Here is a 20,039-nt window from a genome sequence, read left to right on the forward strand (position 1 = left end):
CATACAAGGGGAAGCTATACAGCAATCAAAACAGATGATACCAACCCTCGACTCGAGGATTTTGGCATACAACATGATTGGTGCAAGGAGTTCCTAACAGCGCCAAAATATAGTTTTTAATACCAGTGCTCCCCACCAACACAAAGAGTGGATCCACTTTACATGCCAATCAAAATACGGCTCACTCCACTCCAATTCCATGAAGCAAATCAAAGAGACTCTCACGTCTGTTACAACTTCCCTCAATTCTCGCCATCAACATTCTAGGATATCATGAGTCAAGGACAACAATTGCTTGCATGGCGTAGAATTCTAGATCCAGACATAGTAGCCACCGTCAGATTCATGAAGTTGATCGTAGATTTGAGGCCGAGGAGCTTTGCTTCGACATGAACAAAGGCCCAACTGAATGAGGCATGATACTTTATTATCATCGCCTCAAGTGTCTTCTGAGTTACATGCATGTCACGCTCGAAGACATGGTAGACACCGGGTTCTAGACTTTACACTCATCATTCAGAGAACCCTTAAAAAGCTTCAATCCCGCCAGAACTTCTATAGACACGAGTTCAGTGACCAGGTTTTTCGACCTAGGTAAAAGGTTTTGAGGACAGAATCTACATCAGGTAGGGGGGGATGTTATCCCATTTTGGATTAACAAAGATGCTCCTCCAATTGAGGACATTAATAAGTGTCATGTAAAGGCATTATAAAAGTTGTACATTTTAAGATGGCCTTAGTTAGTAAGTTTTGGGCGCCCAAGTGTGAATAAGGGCCAGATGTATAAAAGGCAATTTCTCATAATGAAAGAACACAATCCCCTTTGTGCTATGAGAGCTCTTGCTTTGGAGAGAGAGAGAGAGAGAGAGAGAGAGAGAGAGAGAGAGAGAGAGAGAGAGAGTACTCTAGTGCATGTTCCTCTTTTATGCATGTACATTGGAGGGTGAGAGGAAGATTGCATTGCATTGTGGTGTGAGTGACTCCGTGGTGATAGCGTGGAGGAGTGAAGCTTCCCAAAGCGAGCTTGGAGAGCCTCAAGGGACTTGAGCTCGAAGCATTTCCAACGATAGTTGTTGTCTTTCGATTGTGAATGGGTAGAGTTCTCTCTTGGGAGGTGCAGTAGCCTATAACATCAATGTCGTGAAAAAACTCCATTCTCTACAATTTCGACATCGAAAGTGATTTTCTGCAGAAGGAGCACATTGCTCTACGTTTATAAATTTAAGGAGAGATTTGTGCCACCTCTCTTGCGTGTGGTGTTTTTTCCGCTCATAGTGTTGGTGTATTTAAAATGATGAACTTAATCAAGGATTATTGTGGTTAGCATGTTGTACAAAAATTATGCGAGGCTTCTGCTATATTTAGCGAACAATCGGAGCATCTTGCTTGTTCCTCACAAAAAGTCTAAAAGTTCTAAAACAACATTCTTGATTTCATATTGATGAGTAATCATAATCAATTTTCATTCTTGTCATTCAATAAAGTTACCTATGTTTCTTCATTTTAACTCTAAGAATAAATCATTTTCCAAAATATAATACAAAGCAATTGCATCGACTAGGTCATTTGATTTCATACTGTTGTACATTTTAAATAAGCATTATGGTTTAAAACAGCTTGTAAAAATAAGCATTATGGTTTAAAACAGCTTGTATTTTTACAAATTAGCAGAGCTTGAGTCCAGTAGCGATGGCGGAAGCGAGCAATCCATCGCTGCCGCGAAAAGAAGAGCAGCTGCAGCATCTGCCAGAAGCATCTCCTGCTCCCTACGCCCCTTCAGATGGCGACAGTAGTCCGTGGCTATCCTACACCGTCGCCCAGGCGCAGGAGCTCCGTCGCAGCGTCGCCGAGTCCACCGACACCGTCCTGCAGTCCACTCGCTCTTACCTGACGGACCTGCAATCGGCTTCCTCGGAGTATTCCCAATCCGCACAGGTATTTATCCCCTAGGAGAGATCGAGGATCGCATTAAGTACGCGCTGGTTTCTCAGGCTCTGTGCAAAAGAAGCCTAGAAGCATGGTTGCTCTGTTAGCATTATCACGAAAAGATAACTGCAAGCTTTTAGTACGCATGCATTTGGCTTACGCAACCCGGATATGTCATGCGTAGTTGTGTTGCTGAAACCTTGTTTTCCTAGAACACACACCACAAGCAGTGAAGGCACACGTTTTAACTGAGGGGACAAACGAGTGCAGCACGCAGTAAACTAACACTTTCGTTAGGATCTAGCACAAGGATGAGCATTTTAGTTTCTAGGATGTTTCTTACAGTATTAAACGGCTTTTATTTGTAAGGAAGACGCTTGGACTGTTTCTAGGATGTTTCTACAGCATGACCTTAGGAGCTGATTGTTTTCTACCGGGAAGCATGTGAGAAAAAAATAACTTGGAATGCCCACAGAACAAAAATTCGAGGGCTTTCCAAAACAGAAAGTTTGAATTGGAAATGGCAGGCCATTGATACAATTTACAAAAACTTTTCAAATAAAACCTGGCAGGTATGGACAAATCTTAGGCTTATGGAATGGGAGTGGAAAGGCAAACGTGCAGTACCGAACGAAACATATTTGCATGGGACAGAAATGGAGGCAGTTGCAAACAAATCAAAGTCGAAATTGGTACAGAGGTGTCAGGAAGGCCTTGGCAGTTTTATAGGAAATGGAAAATAAAAAGGCAGTCATTTGTGTTCAGGGCCCAGCTTGCCTTTTTTTTTTGTAATGCCCTTTTTATGCGAAGCAGCCAGTATGAGAATCCCAAAAACTGGGACCTGGATTTGAACATTTAGTCATAGATTTGCGCACATTGCAGCGTAAAGAGTGCATCGACTTCATGTGAATATGAATGATTCTGGCCATTGTGCCAATATGTGCATCAGGTCTCTTTTTTTTGGGAGGGAGATTTCTAATCCTACACGCACACACATGCCCGGGCCTTCCCCCGCACTCTTATAGGTGACGCGGTGAGCAGGGATTGTTAAATATTAGTAGTGGTTAATGTGGGAATAAACAAGTGCTAGGTGGTTATTTAAACTAGCACTCTAGCGTGCATAAGCTTAGATTTTAAATAATGTGTGTGAACAGCCGTTAGTGTGTGGGAACAAGCTCTTAGAAGGATCTTATGTAAGCAATGATATGTAAAGGTGACACCTCCTAGGGACACTTGGCATCATGCCTTGACATGTGGCATGTGTGGTGGCAGCATATGCACACACCTTGTAAAGGGGGGCCTCTGTCAGAATATGTAGCGGAGATGACGACAAAATCTGAGAACACAAGAGCAAGTGCACTGCAGAAAAATACAGCAATGGAGAAGGAGAGAGAGAGGTGTGTAACTCTGCTCTATATACACAAGAAAATCCTGAAAATATGATACAACAAGTGGGGGGCCTGTCAGAATATGCAGCGGAAATGATATCCAAACTTGGGTAGACAAGAGCAAGTAGACTGCAGAAAATAATCAGCACAAGAAACACAGAGAGATGTGTGTAAACTCTTCTCTATACACAAGATCCCGGAGATACTGAATGAGAAAGTGGAGGAGGATGGGGGGCAATATATACAAGCCCATGAGGGCAGTCGGCCAGCTCTAAAAGAGGCCCACGACTGAATAAATGTCCACGACTGCTGATATTAGCAGTCGGCCAGCATCTGATGCCCCATGCCTGCACAGAACAAGTCGGCCAGCACTCAGACAGCCCACGACTGATACAGATGCAGTCGGCCAGCTTCAGAGTGCTCCTGGCATCACCTGGCAGCCCTCCAGCCACTAGAAAAAAATGGGAAAAATAGGGAAAAAATACGGGGAGTGTGGAAAAATGATATACGGGCGGGCACACCCACAACAGAGGCCCTGGTGTATACAAATAGACAGGAGATGACTTCTAACACCCCCTCTCAGCTCCTGGCTGTGTAACCAACCCCAGGGAGCTGGAATGCCGCCTGAGCGTAGCCTGAGGTAGAGACTTCGTGAAGAGGTCCGCCGCATTGTCCTCTGTCGAACAATAAAGTAGCAAGATGTCACCCGCCAAGATCTTCTCACGAACAAAGTGATATTGTATCTCTATATGCTTGGTCCGGGCATGGAAAACCGGGTTCCGAGCAATAGCTATACAACTCTGGTTATCACACTGGATGACTGTGGGCTCCCTCTGTGGAAACCCCATCTCGCCTAGCAGCCTCCGCAGCCATACAACCTCACAAGCAGCACCACAAGCAGCCCGATACTCTGCCTCTGTCGAAGAAAGGGCAATAGTTGGCTGCTTCTTGCTGCTCCAAGAAACCGCTCCTGAGCCGAGGGTAAAAGTGTATCCTGAAGTAGATCTCCTCGTGTCTGGATCTCCTCCCCAATCTGAGTCACTCCAACCTTGGAGCTTGACTCCATTCCCTCCTGTGTAAAAGAGTCCCAGATCCTTCGTACTTTGCAGATACCGCAAGATCCGCAATCCTGCGTCCCAATGAGTCTTCAATGGCGTCTGCATAAAAGAGCTCAACAGCCCCACGGAGAAGCTCAAGTCCAATCTGGTGTTCAGCAACCAGATCAATGAACCAACCAACTTCCGGTACTGCGAGGCATCAACTGGCTCACAAGGATCTGTAACGGTTAACTTTGTGTTCGGGTCCATCGGCGAAGTAATAGGCTTGCAGTTCTCCATCCCAAAGGCCTCAAGCAACTCATGAACATACCGCTGCTGAGAGACGAAAAACCCCCTCTGGGTCTGCCAGATCTCCAATCCCAAGAAGAAGTGGAGTAAGCCTAAGTCGGTCATCTCAAACTCCTTTGACAAGGCAGCCTTCGTCACTCCAATGTGCTCCACATGACCGCCGGTGAGAATGAGATCATCCACATAAAGGATGATGAGTGTGACCATGCCGCGTTCCCGAAAGAGATACAGGTTCGGATCTGCAACCGATCTCTGGAATCCAGTCTGAATAAAGAAGGAATCAATCTTCTGATTCCAAGCCCGCGGAGCCTGCGTAAGACCATACAAGGCCTTACGTAACCTGTAAACCATCCCTTCCGATTCTAGAACAATGAAGCCTGGAGGCTGCTCAACGTACACCTCCTCCTGCAGGTCACCATTAAGGAACGCCGATTTTACATCCATCTGGTACACGGGCCACCTCTGAGAAGAAGCAAGGGCAAGAACGGTCCGAATCGTGGTCATCCACGCTGTCGGTGCAAAGGTATCCTCGTAGTCGATGCCTGGCCGCTGAGCATAACCCTTAGCCACGAGCCTGGCTTTGTGTTTGTCCACCGACCCATCAGCCGCGTACTTGGTCTTAAAGACCCATTTGACACCAATGACTGACCGCTTCGACGGCCTCGGTACCAACTCCCAAGTGTTGTTCTTCTCGATGGCGTCAAGTTCCACCTGCATGGCTTCCCTCCAAGTATCCTGTGAAAGGGCTTCCTTTACGGAAGTGGGCTCTTTATCCCGCATGATACGAGACATAAGAGCATAGTTCACCTGAAGAAGCTCCGCCGTGTTGCTTTTATCTCGAACTCGATGTGATCTTCGAGGGCCGTCCTCTGTGGTCCACTCGAAGGGTAGCTCCGTGACACCTGACTCCCGAAGGGTGTCCATCAACCACCTAGGTACTCGAACAGATCGTGGAGCCTCCTGTGTTCGCGGGGGCTCAACTCCAGCTGCGGGCTCAACCTCCTGTGATGACTGAGGTGGATCAACTGGAGTGGTAGACTGGGAATCATCATCAGACTCTGGATCTCCAAGAAGTGGCGGCTCCTCGACAGTGGATGCTGGAACATGCTCGTCAAAGACCACATCCCGGCTGACAACAATCTCGTTCCTCTCTGGATCATACAACCTGTATCCTTTGGAAAGAGAGTTATACCCCACAAATACCAGCTTGCGGGACTTGGAGTCAAGCTTCCCCCTCTGCTTCTTCGGAATATGTACATACGCGTCACTCCCAAAGACATGGAAGTGCGAGACATCGGGTTTCCTGCCAAAATATGCCTCAAATGGAGTCATATGGGGTACAGAAGTCGTCGGAGAGCGGTTAATGGTATGGACAGCTGTCGCCACAGCCTCACCCCAAAGTGGACGAGGAAGATCTCGATGCTCCAGCATGGTCCTCGCCATCTCCACCACAGTCCTGTTCTTACGTTCAACAACTCCATTCTCCGAAGGCGATCCGGTATTGGCCAATTCCCTCTTGATGCCATGATCTGCACAAAACCGAAAGAATACAGTCAAGGAGAATTCCCCTCCTTTGTCAGCCCTGAGAGTCTTGACCTGAAATCCAGACTCTTTCTCCACCATCACGTGCCAATCCTTGAACCGAGCAAAAGCCTGGTCCTTCTGTGAAAGAAAGTAGACCCACGTGAATCTGGTACAATCATCAACAAGCAGCATGAAGTAGAGAGATCCTCCCAAGGATGGTATCTGCTGTGGTCCACACAAGTCAGTGTGAATCAACTCCAAAGGTTTCGAAGCTCGCCTGGAAGCCTGCTTCGGAAAGGATTCCCTGTGCTGCTTACCACGTATGCAAGAACTGCAGCGTCCTTGCCTACTACCAACATTAGATGACTGCCTCTTACTGCTCCATAAAACTGCTCCTGAGCCAAGGGAAAAACTGTAGCATGATGTCAAGGTCCTCGTGTCTGGCTCTCCTCCCCAATCTGAGTCACTCCATCCGTGGAGTCTGACTCCATCCATCAATCCCTCTCCTGTGTAAAAGAGTCCAAGATCCTTCGCATGCTGTAGAAACCACAAGATACGCAATCCTGCCTCCCAAAGAGTCGTCTGCAAACATGAGCTCAACAACCTCATCAGGAAGCTCTCGTCCAATCTGGTATACATCAACCAAATCAATGAACCATTGTGCTTCCGAGTCAAGGAGGCATATACTGCTCACAAGGATCAACACCTATTACGGTGGGATGCCAAGTCCTGGAAACCTGCGGAAGACCACTCAAGGCCTTCGGAAACTTGTAACCAACCCCCTCTGAATCCGGAACCACAAAGCCTGGAGAATGTGCAACATCCACCTCCTTCTGCAAGTAATCAACTGTCACCTGCCTGGCTTTCTAATAGGTCCCCGTGGAAAGAACTTCCTCATCTACAGGAGTTTCTTTGTCCCGAATACTACGAGACATCAGAGCATAAGTTACCTGTAAAGTTTCCTCTGACTGACGAACACAAGAACTACCAACGTCTGTACTGGAAAGTTCCTGGCAAGCTATCCACCATCTGGTCCGGGAAAGCTTGCACCTGCAGCGTATCCACACTTAAGTGGCCATTACCAGACTGCCACTCATCACAAAACCGAGGACCTGAGAGAGAGAGAGTGGTGAAAGTTTGTAAACTCCATTCTCCACTCCACCTTCCCAAACTACCTGGCCTGTTGCCTTGTCTCGGAGAACAACAAAATGCTCATCAAACTCCACCCGTACGCCAGTCTTGCAAACATGATGCATTGACAACAGATGAAAACCAAGTGACGGAACATACAACACCTGGGAGGAATGCTTCCCCTCTCTGCCACATCGAGAACACTCTCCAACCTGCCCTCACTATGAACTGGGAGAGTGGATGTATCCCCAGTAAGAATGTGACCAGAATACCTGCAAAGATCCTGTAAATCCGAACGAGGAGGAGTCATGTGCCTGAAGTACCACTGTCTAGAATCCACTCCCGAGTAGCGGAGAGTCATCCAACCTTGAAGAAAATGAAACATCGGTGTCCATCGCCTCCAAGTGCACAAAAGCTGGAGTCTTCACGGTTGTTGCTGAGGATTCGGCACCCTTCGCGGTGCTCTGCTTGGGACACTGCCTCCAATAGTGGCCTTTCTCGCCACAATCATTACAGGTCCTCTCTGTCTTGAGTTTCTCGTGGTCTGAGTTAGACATCTTCTCATAGGACTTCTCCGATGAAGCTTTCCCTTTGCCCTTGTTACATGAAGCTTTCGACCATTGGCCAGTTGAGGCCTCCAAACCTCCGCCTTGTGGAGGGTTAGTGAATCTTTCCTCTTGGTCCAAGACCATGGGCACAAGCTCCTCCCATGTGATGGTGCTGAGCCTGCCACACTGGTAATCAAAGAAGAGTAGAAAGTTGAGTACGAGAAGGCAAATGCGACAGCAATGTGATGGCCATATCCTTTGACGATATCTCCTTCCCAGCCTGAAGAACTTCTTGCTGAAGAGCCTGCAGCTTGTTAACAATCATTTTGATATCTTTTTTCTACTTGTAGATGCATCCTTTTGAGATCGAGGTCAAACCCAATAATGAGTTTGAAGAAACTCCTGAGGAGAAATTGTTCAACTTTCTTCACAAAGTTGGCCAGCACCATCGCCAACCTTAGATAGCACGTATGTTTTCTTGCAATGTCTTCGTCGAGGATATGATTTTGTCTGAACGCTTCTATCTCCAAGAGAAAGAGCAGCAATACCAAGAGACAACTTCGAATGATGGAGTCATCCTGGACAATGTTCTGTACATGCATGTGGATGATCTTGCTTCTTCCATATCCTCAAGAGATAAGGTAAACAAGGATACTTTAAAGGTGCTAGAGGATAAGAAGAAGACACATAGTAAGTGCCCAATGCACAAGCATAAATGTCATCTTGTTGACTATCACTACAAGTTTATTTACTATTTGCATCTGTTGCTACTTAAGGATGAGAAAGTTTTAATAGAAGGAGGTGAGGAGAGGTCAGAGAAGAGTAGAAGATGATGAGGTTCACGAGGTTGCAGAGAAGATAAACTTGGCTGCAGGGACCTCAGTGAGGAGCTTGATATTGACGCCCTCTAAATAGAAGACATTTACAATGAGGACCTCGCTATGATAGAGAAAACAGAGCACATTTCGACCTCAATCCTCCCCGCATATCCAATAGGTGACAACCAGTATGTCCTATTAACAGATATTCAAGTGTTTTTTAACATTAAGGAGGACTATTGTCTTTGCCATCATCACACAGAATCTTGAAGAAGATGATGATTTTGTCAATATAGGTGTGGATAAGTATCTTCTATTGGATTCAAATGTGAAGGGCAGTGAGTTCCATACTCCTACACTTAAGACATTAGTAATGATGTAAAAGGATGCTATTCACTATAAAGCCAATCTTCTCACTGAAGAGGAATTTCAAGCTATTCAACAAAGACTCAATATTTCACAAATGGGAAGGAAAGGGGAGTCTTCATCTGTCCAAGATGCCGACTCAACAATCAACATATGAACAAATGATTTACTTATTAATGATAAGAATCAGAAGGTCTGATTACAATAATTTTAAATATCGTGATGAAGCTTCATATTGTATTTGTTTTGTTGGCTTATGGATAACTTTTTTTTGTAGGTGGTGGTGTATGAGGATGATTTCCTCGTGTGTGCATCAGGATCACAAGGAGAGGACATGAAAAGGACTCAGCACTGGGAGAGTACATTAACCGGATGAAATTTCCACAATTCATTTGATTCCACAAAAAAATTTCGAAGTATAAAGCTTTATTCTCATTGTTTGTAATCAAGACATTATCTAGATATCTTGGGGGATACCTTGTTAGGTGGAATGCAGACAAAATCCTGTGTCTGGAGAAGCAGTTAGCAGTGCGAATCTTTAGGCAGGGGCCCAGAGTGTATGCTCTAAGGAGAAAATATTACTTAGCCTATACCGCATATGGATTAACATGTGGGATCAAGTATTCCAGGATGCTAAGTGAATATGGCAAAAGGTAGCTTCTCAGATTCAGAATACCAAGAGTTCGCACTAGTTCTATAGTTGTAAGATGATGCTGAGCCATCTTCAAAGAGGGAAAGGCTTCACGCACCAGAGGATGCTAGTCTACAAGATTATGAGTAGTAGTAGACTCCCATCTCTTGTAAGAAATTGGTTTTTTTTAATGGAATACAATGACATTTTTAAAGTAGAAATGTTGATCATGGATCATGGATCATGGAGTATGAGTAGGGACTTTTTGATTTGGCTCTATTGTTATATTCTCAACTCTTGAATCTTGTCCATGTTTTTAATGTCCAAAAGTTTGAAAGTATCCATGGGAGGTGGTAAATATCGTGAAGCATAAATTGAAACCAATTAAAATTTTATTCAAGTCACCGATTTATAATTGTGAAGTTTAAGATTTAAATTTTCAATATCCAAAGCATTAAGCCCCGTGAATTCAATGTATTCTATTAGCATTAGCTTCTTTCTCCTCTATCCTAACTGCAATCCTCCTATACCACCACACGAGTAATTCCCTCAATGCACTGACTCCATGGATTCCACCGCCACATGCGAGGTGGCCTTCTGAAACTCACAACGAGCCTGTTAATGTGAGTGCTCCATGCCTTGGATAGACAAGATAGCTAAGCTTCCTTGATTTACAAGTTAGGAACCATGAGCCTCCAAAATGTGCTGGAATAAAAATGACAACAACAAAATGCACATTGGTTATTTTCAATAAGAATCATTGAACAACATGGGAACATACAAAATTGGAGATCTTACCATATAATGTGTTATGCTACTTGATGTACGTGCTTTCACCATGTGCTTGTAAAAATGTGGTCATAATTTCTTTAAAGTCATCGGCATCTTCTTTGTTGAATGTCATTTTTTGTAGAAGTGTAGAAATCTTATCAAAGGCAATCCATGCATTATCCTTTGCAATTCTAGTCTCGCCATTATTACTATGATCTGGGATAATCATGTGTAACTTCTTCCATGCCTTATACTTCCATGGTTGAAGAACTATTAAACGGCCTTCATTGTTATTTGGTGGCGACAAAAATTTTCTAGCCTTGGCTCCACTAATACTTGGTTTGCACGGCACATTTCCACTTACACTTGACCTCTTCTCATCTTTCTTGATTTTCACTTGTAGACCCACAGGCAAAATAACCTTCTCCACTCTCTTACACACTGCTTGGGCCTCTAATATCACAGTTGCATCTTATATGCAAAACATATATTCATAAACCAAATTTTTCACAATTCTATAGATGCTATGTAGTGTACAAGGATGAACTCATGTTAAAGGAATGTCAACTTTCAAGTATAGGGTCCCACTTTGGATCCACCCTAACCATTGTTCTGCCATCCCATACATATTAATTTATGAGTCAATGCACCATCCTTCCCAGTATGCCTATTCCATGCCTTTTTTCTATTCTTGCCCTTTTTCTTTGAGCGTATGCAATACAAAAAAAAAAAGCGAACTCTGCATTTGTAGCATTCGAGATACCAAACATGCATGTCTTCAGATCACCTGTACAAGATGCCATTTCACTGAGTAGTCACCAAAACCATCCACATGTACAATTTCACCCATTTTTTTTACGTTGAGCTATAGTAGGAATGTGACTACTTCTTTTTCCTTTGTGATGCATGGTGCTACCCACGAAAGACCATCAATGTCTTTCAAAAGATTGTGCAATGCATGGAGTGAATGTGATGTGTGGATACCTTGCCAAAAGAAGATCGCCTGTAGCTCGATTCGAGGCCTCTTCATCGCCAATGACTTGGATCACATCCTGAACACCCACCTGCTCGATCGCCTTAGCCCATTCCTCCATGATGACTTCGGCATACTTGCCTGTTGGAGAGGCATCATGGGAAGACACAAAAAATGTGCTCTCTCGACATCCTTGACATTTTGCATGGCTTGTTCTACAGCTTCCTTTTCCTTTTCCAAAAGTGTGGTTTGAAGGCTCTCTGAAGAAGGGTGTGTATAAGTTGGCCTGAACTCAAACCTTGCAACAGTTGTAGCCACGGCTTCTCGTTTGCGTGGATCCCAAGAACGGGCAAGAGTTCTTCGTGTGCCTCTAGGGGGTGGTTGTTGATGCACAGCAGAGGAGCCTACGGATGCGGAGAAGTTGCTTGAAGGAGTGGTAAAGAATGCCGGGTTTGCAGCCACAGCTCTTGCAGGAGGAGCGCGAAAAATCACCTCATTATGCCTAGCTTCCAACTCTCTTTTCTTGTCGGTTGAGACCAACAAGCATGGTTGGGTTTCTTGCCTAGGCTCATGGATTAAGTGACCGCAAATTCGGTTGACTCCGTTGTGTTTGGTGACACCGCAATAGCGACATTTCCACTTTTTTGCTCTGCCACCTTGATTGGCCTCAAGCACATCCACCTCATCCCACCATGACCATGCATCGGCTTTCTTGGCTCTCTTGGTTCCCTTAGGAGGCATTATGAGAGAGAGAGAGAGAGTGTCTTGAGCTCAAATTTCAATGCTGCCAATGCCTTGGGATGTGCATTGTACTTGAGTGTACTTGAGTCTTGGAATTTGCAGGTTTATATGTGCTACAGCCTACAAAGGTATGTTTTTTCTGAACGTTGAGAATGACATATTTTTCCTTAACGTTGGGAATAACGTTCGTTTTGCCATGCTAATGTTGCAACATGCCGTTTTTTTTTTCCTAAAGTTGTAAAAGGTAGTTTTTTTCATAACGTTGCAATAGGCTGTGTTTTAAAAAAAAAAATGTTTAACAAGGTGCCCAAACATTGGGCACCCTTTAAAAAGGCCCAAAAAATCAGCTCGTAGAGGAGGACACCCAGAGTCCACGTCGTGGCCGGTTCCCCCCCACAGGATCTGGGGGGCCACGTACTCCTCTGTTCCCAAGTAGCTTGCAGGACGGGCGTCACTTTGGCCTTTGGGATGCCGGCAGTGTGGGCGGTTGGTTTCGACGGTTCCGGCTTGGGCCATTTTTTTTCTCATGAATTTCGGTTGAGCTTAATAAATGCTTACTTTATAGGAAACATTCCGGCCTTTTTAAAGGGTGCCCAATGTTTGGGCACCTTGTTCAATGTTTAAAGAAAAAAAAACCGTTTTTGCCCAACATTTCTTACACAAAACGGTGTTCCGGGAGGAACGCATGCTCACATTATGGGAACGGATTTGAGGCGCTCCAAAACACCACCCCGTTCCACGACGTTCCAGCGTTCCCATCTATATGCATGGCACGTTCCCTCGTCCCTACTCTATGGAACGGCGTTCCCATGTGACTATGGTCTAAGAGCTTTGCCATCACCAATCACTCGTTGTCTCTTTCAGATGCATTCCCACATGCCTGAGCATGGACTTCTCTGTGAAATCCTCTGTGCAGAAGGCTGTTTCAAATTGCCTTATGGAAGCAAGTGCCTTAGTGGTGTCCAACTTTCCATTATAGCTCTCAAACTTTATGTCCTTGTCCCCCGACTTGAATTCTTTGGCCTTCTTGTTATGCCGTGATGACCTTTCTTGGCTGGGAAATCCCTACCCTTGACCTTCAGTTCTCCACCCCTTTGCTTAGCAACTCCCTTGGCTTGTCTAGCCCTTGATTTGCTTGAGCTCTTGGTGAATAATGAGATGAATGAATGGGAACATGGGCTCTCCCTTTTATACTAGCTCAACCACAGCAGTCGGCTAGCATAGAACCAGGCGGTCAGCACAAATGTCCCACGACTTGTGAAAATTCAACAATAAATGCTAAAATAAATCACCTAAAATCTTGCTTCCAGAGTGCTGGTGGGCACAGCCTTTGCCCACATTCCAAGGGCTGGGCAGCCTGTATGGGCTGCCCCATACTTGCCCTACAGCCATGTAAAGGCTGTAAACTCCTGGAATCTGCCTTATTCTTGCCCTAGGGCTGTCCTACAGCCCCTCCATGGCTGGTGGTTTCAGCCTGGGCCTTCCTGGCCCTCATGGGGGTGGTTCCACACCATTCCCATGCCCACACTAAGATCCGGGGTAGCCCTATGGGCTGGCCCCTTGTCCTAAACACTAACTACTCAGTGATCTGGCATCCGGTACCATACCAGATACATAGAATCATTGACATCATTCTAGAGGGAGACTCACAGCGCGGATTGGCACTGTTTCATGTGCAGGACAATGCACACCTGACCTTAGACTCCCGTGCAGGACAATGCACACCTGACCTCGGACATCTGAGATGGATCCCTGGCTGACTCGTCCCGGACTGGCACCTTCTGTAGAGAAATGTCTACGTGGCATCCAAGTGTGGGGTGCACGTGACACCAAGCCCATAGAGAAAATTGACCAGCCTCAAGAGGGATATACCAGCAATCGACCAGCCGTTAGTTGTCCCAAAACGAGTCAGCCAGCAGAATTTTGCATGTTTGGAGTAGTCGGCCAGCAGATGGAGAACTCCCTTCAGGTCAACCAGCCCTCACGCACAAATAGGCAAAAACGACCAGCTTTCTGGCACACTTAGGATGAGTCGACCTGTAGATTTCCACATGCAAAACAAATCGACCAGCTGTCTGGCATGATTAGGCAAAGTCGACAAGCACATAAGGGCTCCAGAACAGGTCGGCCAGCTCCACCAAACACCTCGAAAGTATGCGACCAGCCAAACTCGACCTCTTGCCCAGTAATAGAGCTTCCTCACCAGAAATATCAGCTCGTGTGCTGAGGGGGCGCCTACAAGCAATAAGCCCATAAAATGTCTAGTGCTCGATACTTGGGCCACCATGTATTAAAACAGTCCCGCCCCATGTGTACAGCTTATAACCTTGTCCAGTCACTTATAAGTGAGTGTGGACCTGCAACTATAGTTTGTCATGTGCATGAAAGATGCCATGGACATTCTGAGGTGCTGGTCCAGAAGAGGCAGCCAGATAAAGAGTATGAACCAGATAGAGTTAGGATTTTGAGCACAAGATACAAAAGTGGACAAGTGTGGACTCAGAGCAAGGCCTGGAGGGCATGAAGAGGGTGTCCTGACAGTGCGTTAGAAGAAAAGACAGGCTGTCGGTTGCTCACAGAGCTGGTCGGCTGAACCAGACGATAGGGCGGCTGCAGGTGCATTATGATTAAGGAAGAGATCCAGTCGGGCAGCGCTGAAGAGCATTTAAAGCATTTAAATGACTGGCTGAAGAGCATTTAAAGCATAAATGACTGGCTGACCAGCAGTCGGCCAGTATACCAAGTGTCCAAGAACCCTATAAAAGGCAAAGTGTGCTCATAGTTTGAACCATTCATTCCTTTAGGGAGTGGATCCTTAGGGTCCTTAGTCTAGGACAGATTTTGGTGTTTATCACCCTTTTCATGAAGACAGCCTAGGGCTGTAGAAGAGTACCTTTTTGTACTATATGATATATACTGAATTTCCAGCATCTATCTCTCTCTCTACTCTCTCTTCATGTATGCGTTTTGCATCAGCATCTCTCTCTCTCTCTACTCTCTCTTCATGTATGCGTTTTGCATCAGCATGTTTCGAGGAGTGTCTAGGGCTGAACGAAGACTCCCAGAGCTTCCGCGTGTTACATTGGTATCAGAGCATCAGGCTCATCCAAGCTAAACACTGAATCAGTCCCATATGATGGTGTACAGGTCCAAGGTACAGGAAAGTACACGGATACGAAGCCCAAGGCAAGTAACACAGAATCGGGAAGAGCTCCCAGGAGGTTTGTTGGTGGTGTTCCACAGAGCCAGAGGGGATGGCAGTCCTGTGAGCCAGATAGGTTCTCGGGCAATGGTCTTAAGGCAGGATTACCCTCCAAGGGGTGATGTGAGAGTGCCAGACTCATTTCTCAGGAATGAAGACCAAGACAGTGTTTAGAGTTAGGGCAGGAATGAAAGTGGACTAGAAGGAACAGATGCATGGATCTTATTCACAGACAGAGTGGTTTTGGAGACCGGGCCGGGCTTTCAGAGAAAAGGGTTGTCAGGGATGGATGGATGACAGAGAGAACTTCGGGAATAAGATTGGGATGATGACAGTCATCCAAGAACAGGTTGGAATTCCGTCATTAAGTTTAGCAGAGGGGGATGTCATGTGCATGAAAGATGCCATGGACATTCTCAGGTGCTGGTCCAGAAGAGGCAGCGAGATAAAGAGTATGAACCAGATAGAGTTAGGATTTTGAGCACAAGATACAAAAGTGGACAAGTGTGGACTCAGAGCAAGGCCTGGAGGGCATGAAGAGGATGTCCTGACAGTGCGTTAGAAGAAAAGACAGGCTGTCGGCTGCTCACAGAGCTGGTCGGCTGAACCAGAGGACAGGGCGGCTGCAGGCGCATCATGATTAAGGAAGAGATCCAGTCGGGCAGCGCTGAAGAGCATTTAAAGCATAAATGACTGGCCGACCAGTAGTTGGTCAGTATACCAAGTGTCGAAGAACCCTATAAAAGGCAAAGTGTGCTCATAGTTTGAACCATTCATTCCTTTAGGGAGTGGATCGTTAGGGTCCTTAGTCTAGGACAGATTTTGGTGTTTATCACCCTTTTTATGAAGACAACCTAGGGTTGTAGAAGAGTACCTTTTTGTACTATATGATATATACTGAATTTCCAGCATCTCTCTCTCTCTCTCTCTACTCTCTCTTTATGTATGCGTTTTGCATCAGCATGTTTCCAGGAGTGTTTAGGACTAAAAGAAGACTCCCAGAGCTTCCGCGTGTTACATTGGTATCAGAGCATCAGGCTCAGCCAAGCTAAACACTGAATCAGTCCCATATGATGGTGTACAGGTCGTCCAAGGTACAGGAAAGTACACGGATACGAAGCCCAAGGCAAGGAACACAGAATCGAGAAGAGCTCCCAGGAGGTTTGTTGGTGGTGTTCCACAGAGCCGGAGGGGATGGCAGTCCTGTGAGCCAGATAGGTTCTCAGGCAACGGTCCCAAGAGAGGATTACCCTCCAAGGGGTGATGTGAGAGTGCCAGACTCATTTCTCAGGAACGAAGACCAAGAGAGTGTTCAGAGTTAGGGCAGGAATGGATTGTGGACTAGATGGAACAGATGCATAGATCTTATTTAGAGACAAAGTGGTTTGGAGACCGGGCCAGGCTTTCAGAGAAAAGGGTTGCCAGGGATGGATGGTTGAACTAGAGGATAGGGCGGCTGCAGGCGCATCATGATTAAGGAAGAGATCCAGTCGGGCAGCGTTGAAGAGCATTTAAAGCATAAATGACTGGCCGACCAGCAGTCGGCTAGTATACCAAGTGTCCAAGAACCCTATAAAAGGCAAAGTGTGCTCATAGTTTGAACCATTCATTCCTTTAGGGGGTGGATCCTTAGGGTCCTTAGTCTAGGACAGATTTTTATGTTTATCACCCTTTTTATGAAGACAGCCTAGGGCTGTAGAAGAGTACCTTTTTGTACTATATGATATATACTGAATTTCTAGCATCATTGTGAGGCATCGGGCTCGTCCGACCAGGCATCTCACTATGGCAGATATTGAGGCCATCCGACAGAGACCCATGCTAGAGCTCCTAGGATGATTACCACTCCAGCCATATACTGTTGTACTCACTATCACTTTTGTACTCCCCCATATTCATGTATTCATTGTGAGGCATCGGGCTCGTCCGACCAGGCATCTCACTATGGCAGATATTGAGGCCATCCGACAGAGACCCATGCTAGAGCTCCTAGGATGATTACCACTCCAGCCATATACTGTTGTACTCACTATCACTTTTGTACTCCCCCATATTCATGTATTCATGTATCCATGTACTCATATACCCCATTTTGACTAGTAGCATTAGCTTCCCACTCTCCCTAGTTGCTGCTTTCGGATGCTCCCTACTGATGTATTGTAGGGCTAGATGTTAGAAGTCATCTCCTGTCCAGTTTTATACACCAGGGCCTTTGTTGTGGGTGTGCCCACCCTTATGAGGTGTTTTATCATTTTTCCCCACTCTCCGTATTGTTCCCTATTTTCTCCCATTTTTTCTTTGGCTTGGGAGGCAGTTCTGAGTTGGCAGGAGCACTGAGTAGCTGGCCGACTGACCCATCAGCAGACAGGTGACTGGCCGACTGCCCAACAGCAGTCGTGGACCTCTGTACTGCTGGCCGACTGGGCATATACAGTCGAGGGCTTCATTCAGTGCTGGCCGATTGATGCTACAGTCGTGGAGGCTTTTTCAGCAGGCCGACTGCCCATCTGGGGGCATATAAATAGGCCCCCGCCCCCATACCACACTTGTATCATACCGGGATCTTCTTGTGTATATCAGAGCAGAGTTACACGCCTACTTCTCTCTCTCTCTTGTGCTGTTTTTTTGCATGCGTTTTTGCTCGTGTTCCCAGATCTGGTCATCATCTCCGCTGCGTATTCTGACATGGTATCAGAGCCCTAGGCTCTAGATAGGTCTTGGGATTTGTGTGAGCAAGAGGGTAGTGCTTACTTGCAGAAGGAGGTGGTTTCTCCAGGCTTTGTGGTTCTGGATTCAGAAGGGGTGGTTGACAGGTTTCATCAGGTTTCCAGGACTTGTTTGTGCACCGTAACAGGTGTTGATCCTTGTGAGCAGTATGATGCCTTTTTGACTCAGAAGCTGTATGGTTCATGGATACGAATACGAAGCCCAAGGCAAGGAACACAGAATCGGGAAGAGCTCCCAGGAGGTTTGTTGGTGGTGTTCCACAGAGCCAGAGGGGAAGGCAGTCCTGTGAGCCAGATAGGCTCTCGGGTAACGGTCCCAAAGGAGGATTACTCTCCAAGGGGTGATGTGAGAGTGCCAGACTCATTTCTTAGGAATGAAGACCAAGACAGTGTTCAGAGTTAGGGCAGGAATGGATTGTGGACTAGATGGAACAGATGCATAGATCTTATTCAGAGACAGAGTGGTTTTGGAGACCGGGCTAGGCTTCAGAGAAAAGGGTTGCCAGTGATGGATGGATGACAGACAGAACTTCGGGAATAAGATTGGGATGATGACAGTCATCCAAGAACAGGTTGGAATCCCGTTGTCAAGTTTAAGAGGGGGATGTCATGTGCCTGAAAGATGCCATGGACATTCTCAGGTGCTGGTCCAGAAGAGGCAGCCAGATAAAGAGTATGAACCAGATAGATTTAGGATTTGGAGCACAAGATACAAAAGTGGACAAGTGTGGACTCAGAGCAAGGCCTGGAGGGCATGAAGAGGGTGTCCTAATAGTGCGTTAGAAGAAAAGACAGGCTGTCGGCTGCTCACAGAGCTGGTCGGCTGAACCAGAGGATAGGGCGGCTGTAGGCGCATCGTGATTAAGGAAGAGATCCAGTCGGGCAGCGCTGAAGAGCATTTAAAGCATAAATGACTGGCCGACCAGCAGTCGGCCAGTATATGTGTCCAAGATCCCTATAAAAGGCAAAGTGTGCTCATAGTTTGAACCATTCATTCCTTTAGGGAGTGGATCCTTAGGGTCCTTAGTCTAGGACAGATTTTAGGGTTTAACATACCTTTGTGAGAACACATTGAGGGGATGCCGTTGATGAGTGGGTGAGTCTAGGCCAGGGTTTTCATGTAGGGTAGAAGTAGGACCAAGGTGTGGACCTATGAGGAGTTATAGCCACCCGGAGGCACAAGCCTATGAGAATGAGCAAAACATGGATTGGAAAGTCCATGGTGAAAACATGTGTTGCAAACCACTGATTTTGAAGCACATGCGCAGAAGGGCAGACAGATCAGTGATTGCCAAGGGAAAAGACCCCAGAGAAGAGAAGAGGCCAAGTGGAGATGTTGGGGGCGCCCAGACGATTTCTGTTGATAGGAAACAGGTAGAGGAAGATCGTGAGTAGGTTCAGGTCCCCAGTGTGGACGAAATGCAGTGCACAACGAGCAGCCTTGTGAATACTGCATTCTCATATTCCATAAAGTAAATACTGCGTGAGGAAAGGGGGTGGGGCTGGGGTCTTGGCAATTGGGATCCCATGAGTTGTAAGAGTGGGTGAGTTAAGCGGTTTAAGTGCATGTTTTTCCATTGCTTAAAGATCGTTGTATTGATTGAAAGACAAGTGCATGTTTTTCTGTTGCCTAAAGATCGTTTGTATTGACTAAAACAAGTGCACGTTTTGCCGTTGCTTAAAGATCGTTTTATTGATTAAAAGTAGTCAATTAAAAACCACTTCCACTAGAGTCTCTCTAATAGAATGACTCTTTCACCGTGTAATTTAACTTCTGATTTAAATGAAGGGTGGTTTTTTCGCATGTCAATCTGATGTTCTTTTTTCTGGGGAGTGGTATTTGCAGAATATTTTCAGGACTGTGCAAACTGAATATGGACATTATGAAAACCTGTTCTTTGGAAAAATTAAAGGTACCATCAGCCATTCATCTTGTGATCTTTTTTCT

At 45.9% G+C, this 20,039-nt stretch overlaps 1 protein-coding gene across 2 annotated transcripts in view; it reads left to right on the forward strand.

Moving 5' to 3' along the window:
* Positions 1-1,612: 1,612 nt before the first annotated feature.
* Positions 1,613-20,039, forward strand: part of LOC147621890 (RGS1-HXK1-interacting protein 1-like) — a 67,424-nt gene continuing 48,997 nt past the window's right edge. The window contains exons 1-2 of one of the 2 annotated variants that reach the window (XM_086822910.1): positions 1,613-1,935; positions 19,938-20,004. In XM_086822910.1, the coding sequence (XP_086679036.1) occupies positions 1,690-1,935; positions 19,938-20,004 (313 nt within the window). In that variant the 5' untranslated portion in view covers positions 1,613-1,689. The remainder of the gene's footprint in view (positions 1,936-19,937; positions 20,005-20,039) is intronic. The other variant, XM_086822909.1, reaches the window with a different exon arrangement.

This window comes from Cibotium barometz, chromosome 29 (genome assembly GCF_041138505.1).
Source record: "Cibotium barometz isolate CiBa-2024 chromosome 29, ASM4113850v1, whole genome shotgun sequence".
Lineage (NCBI taxonomy): Eukaryota > Viridiplantae > Streptophyta > Polypodiopsida > Cyatheales > Cibotiaceae > Cibotium > Cibotium barometz.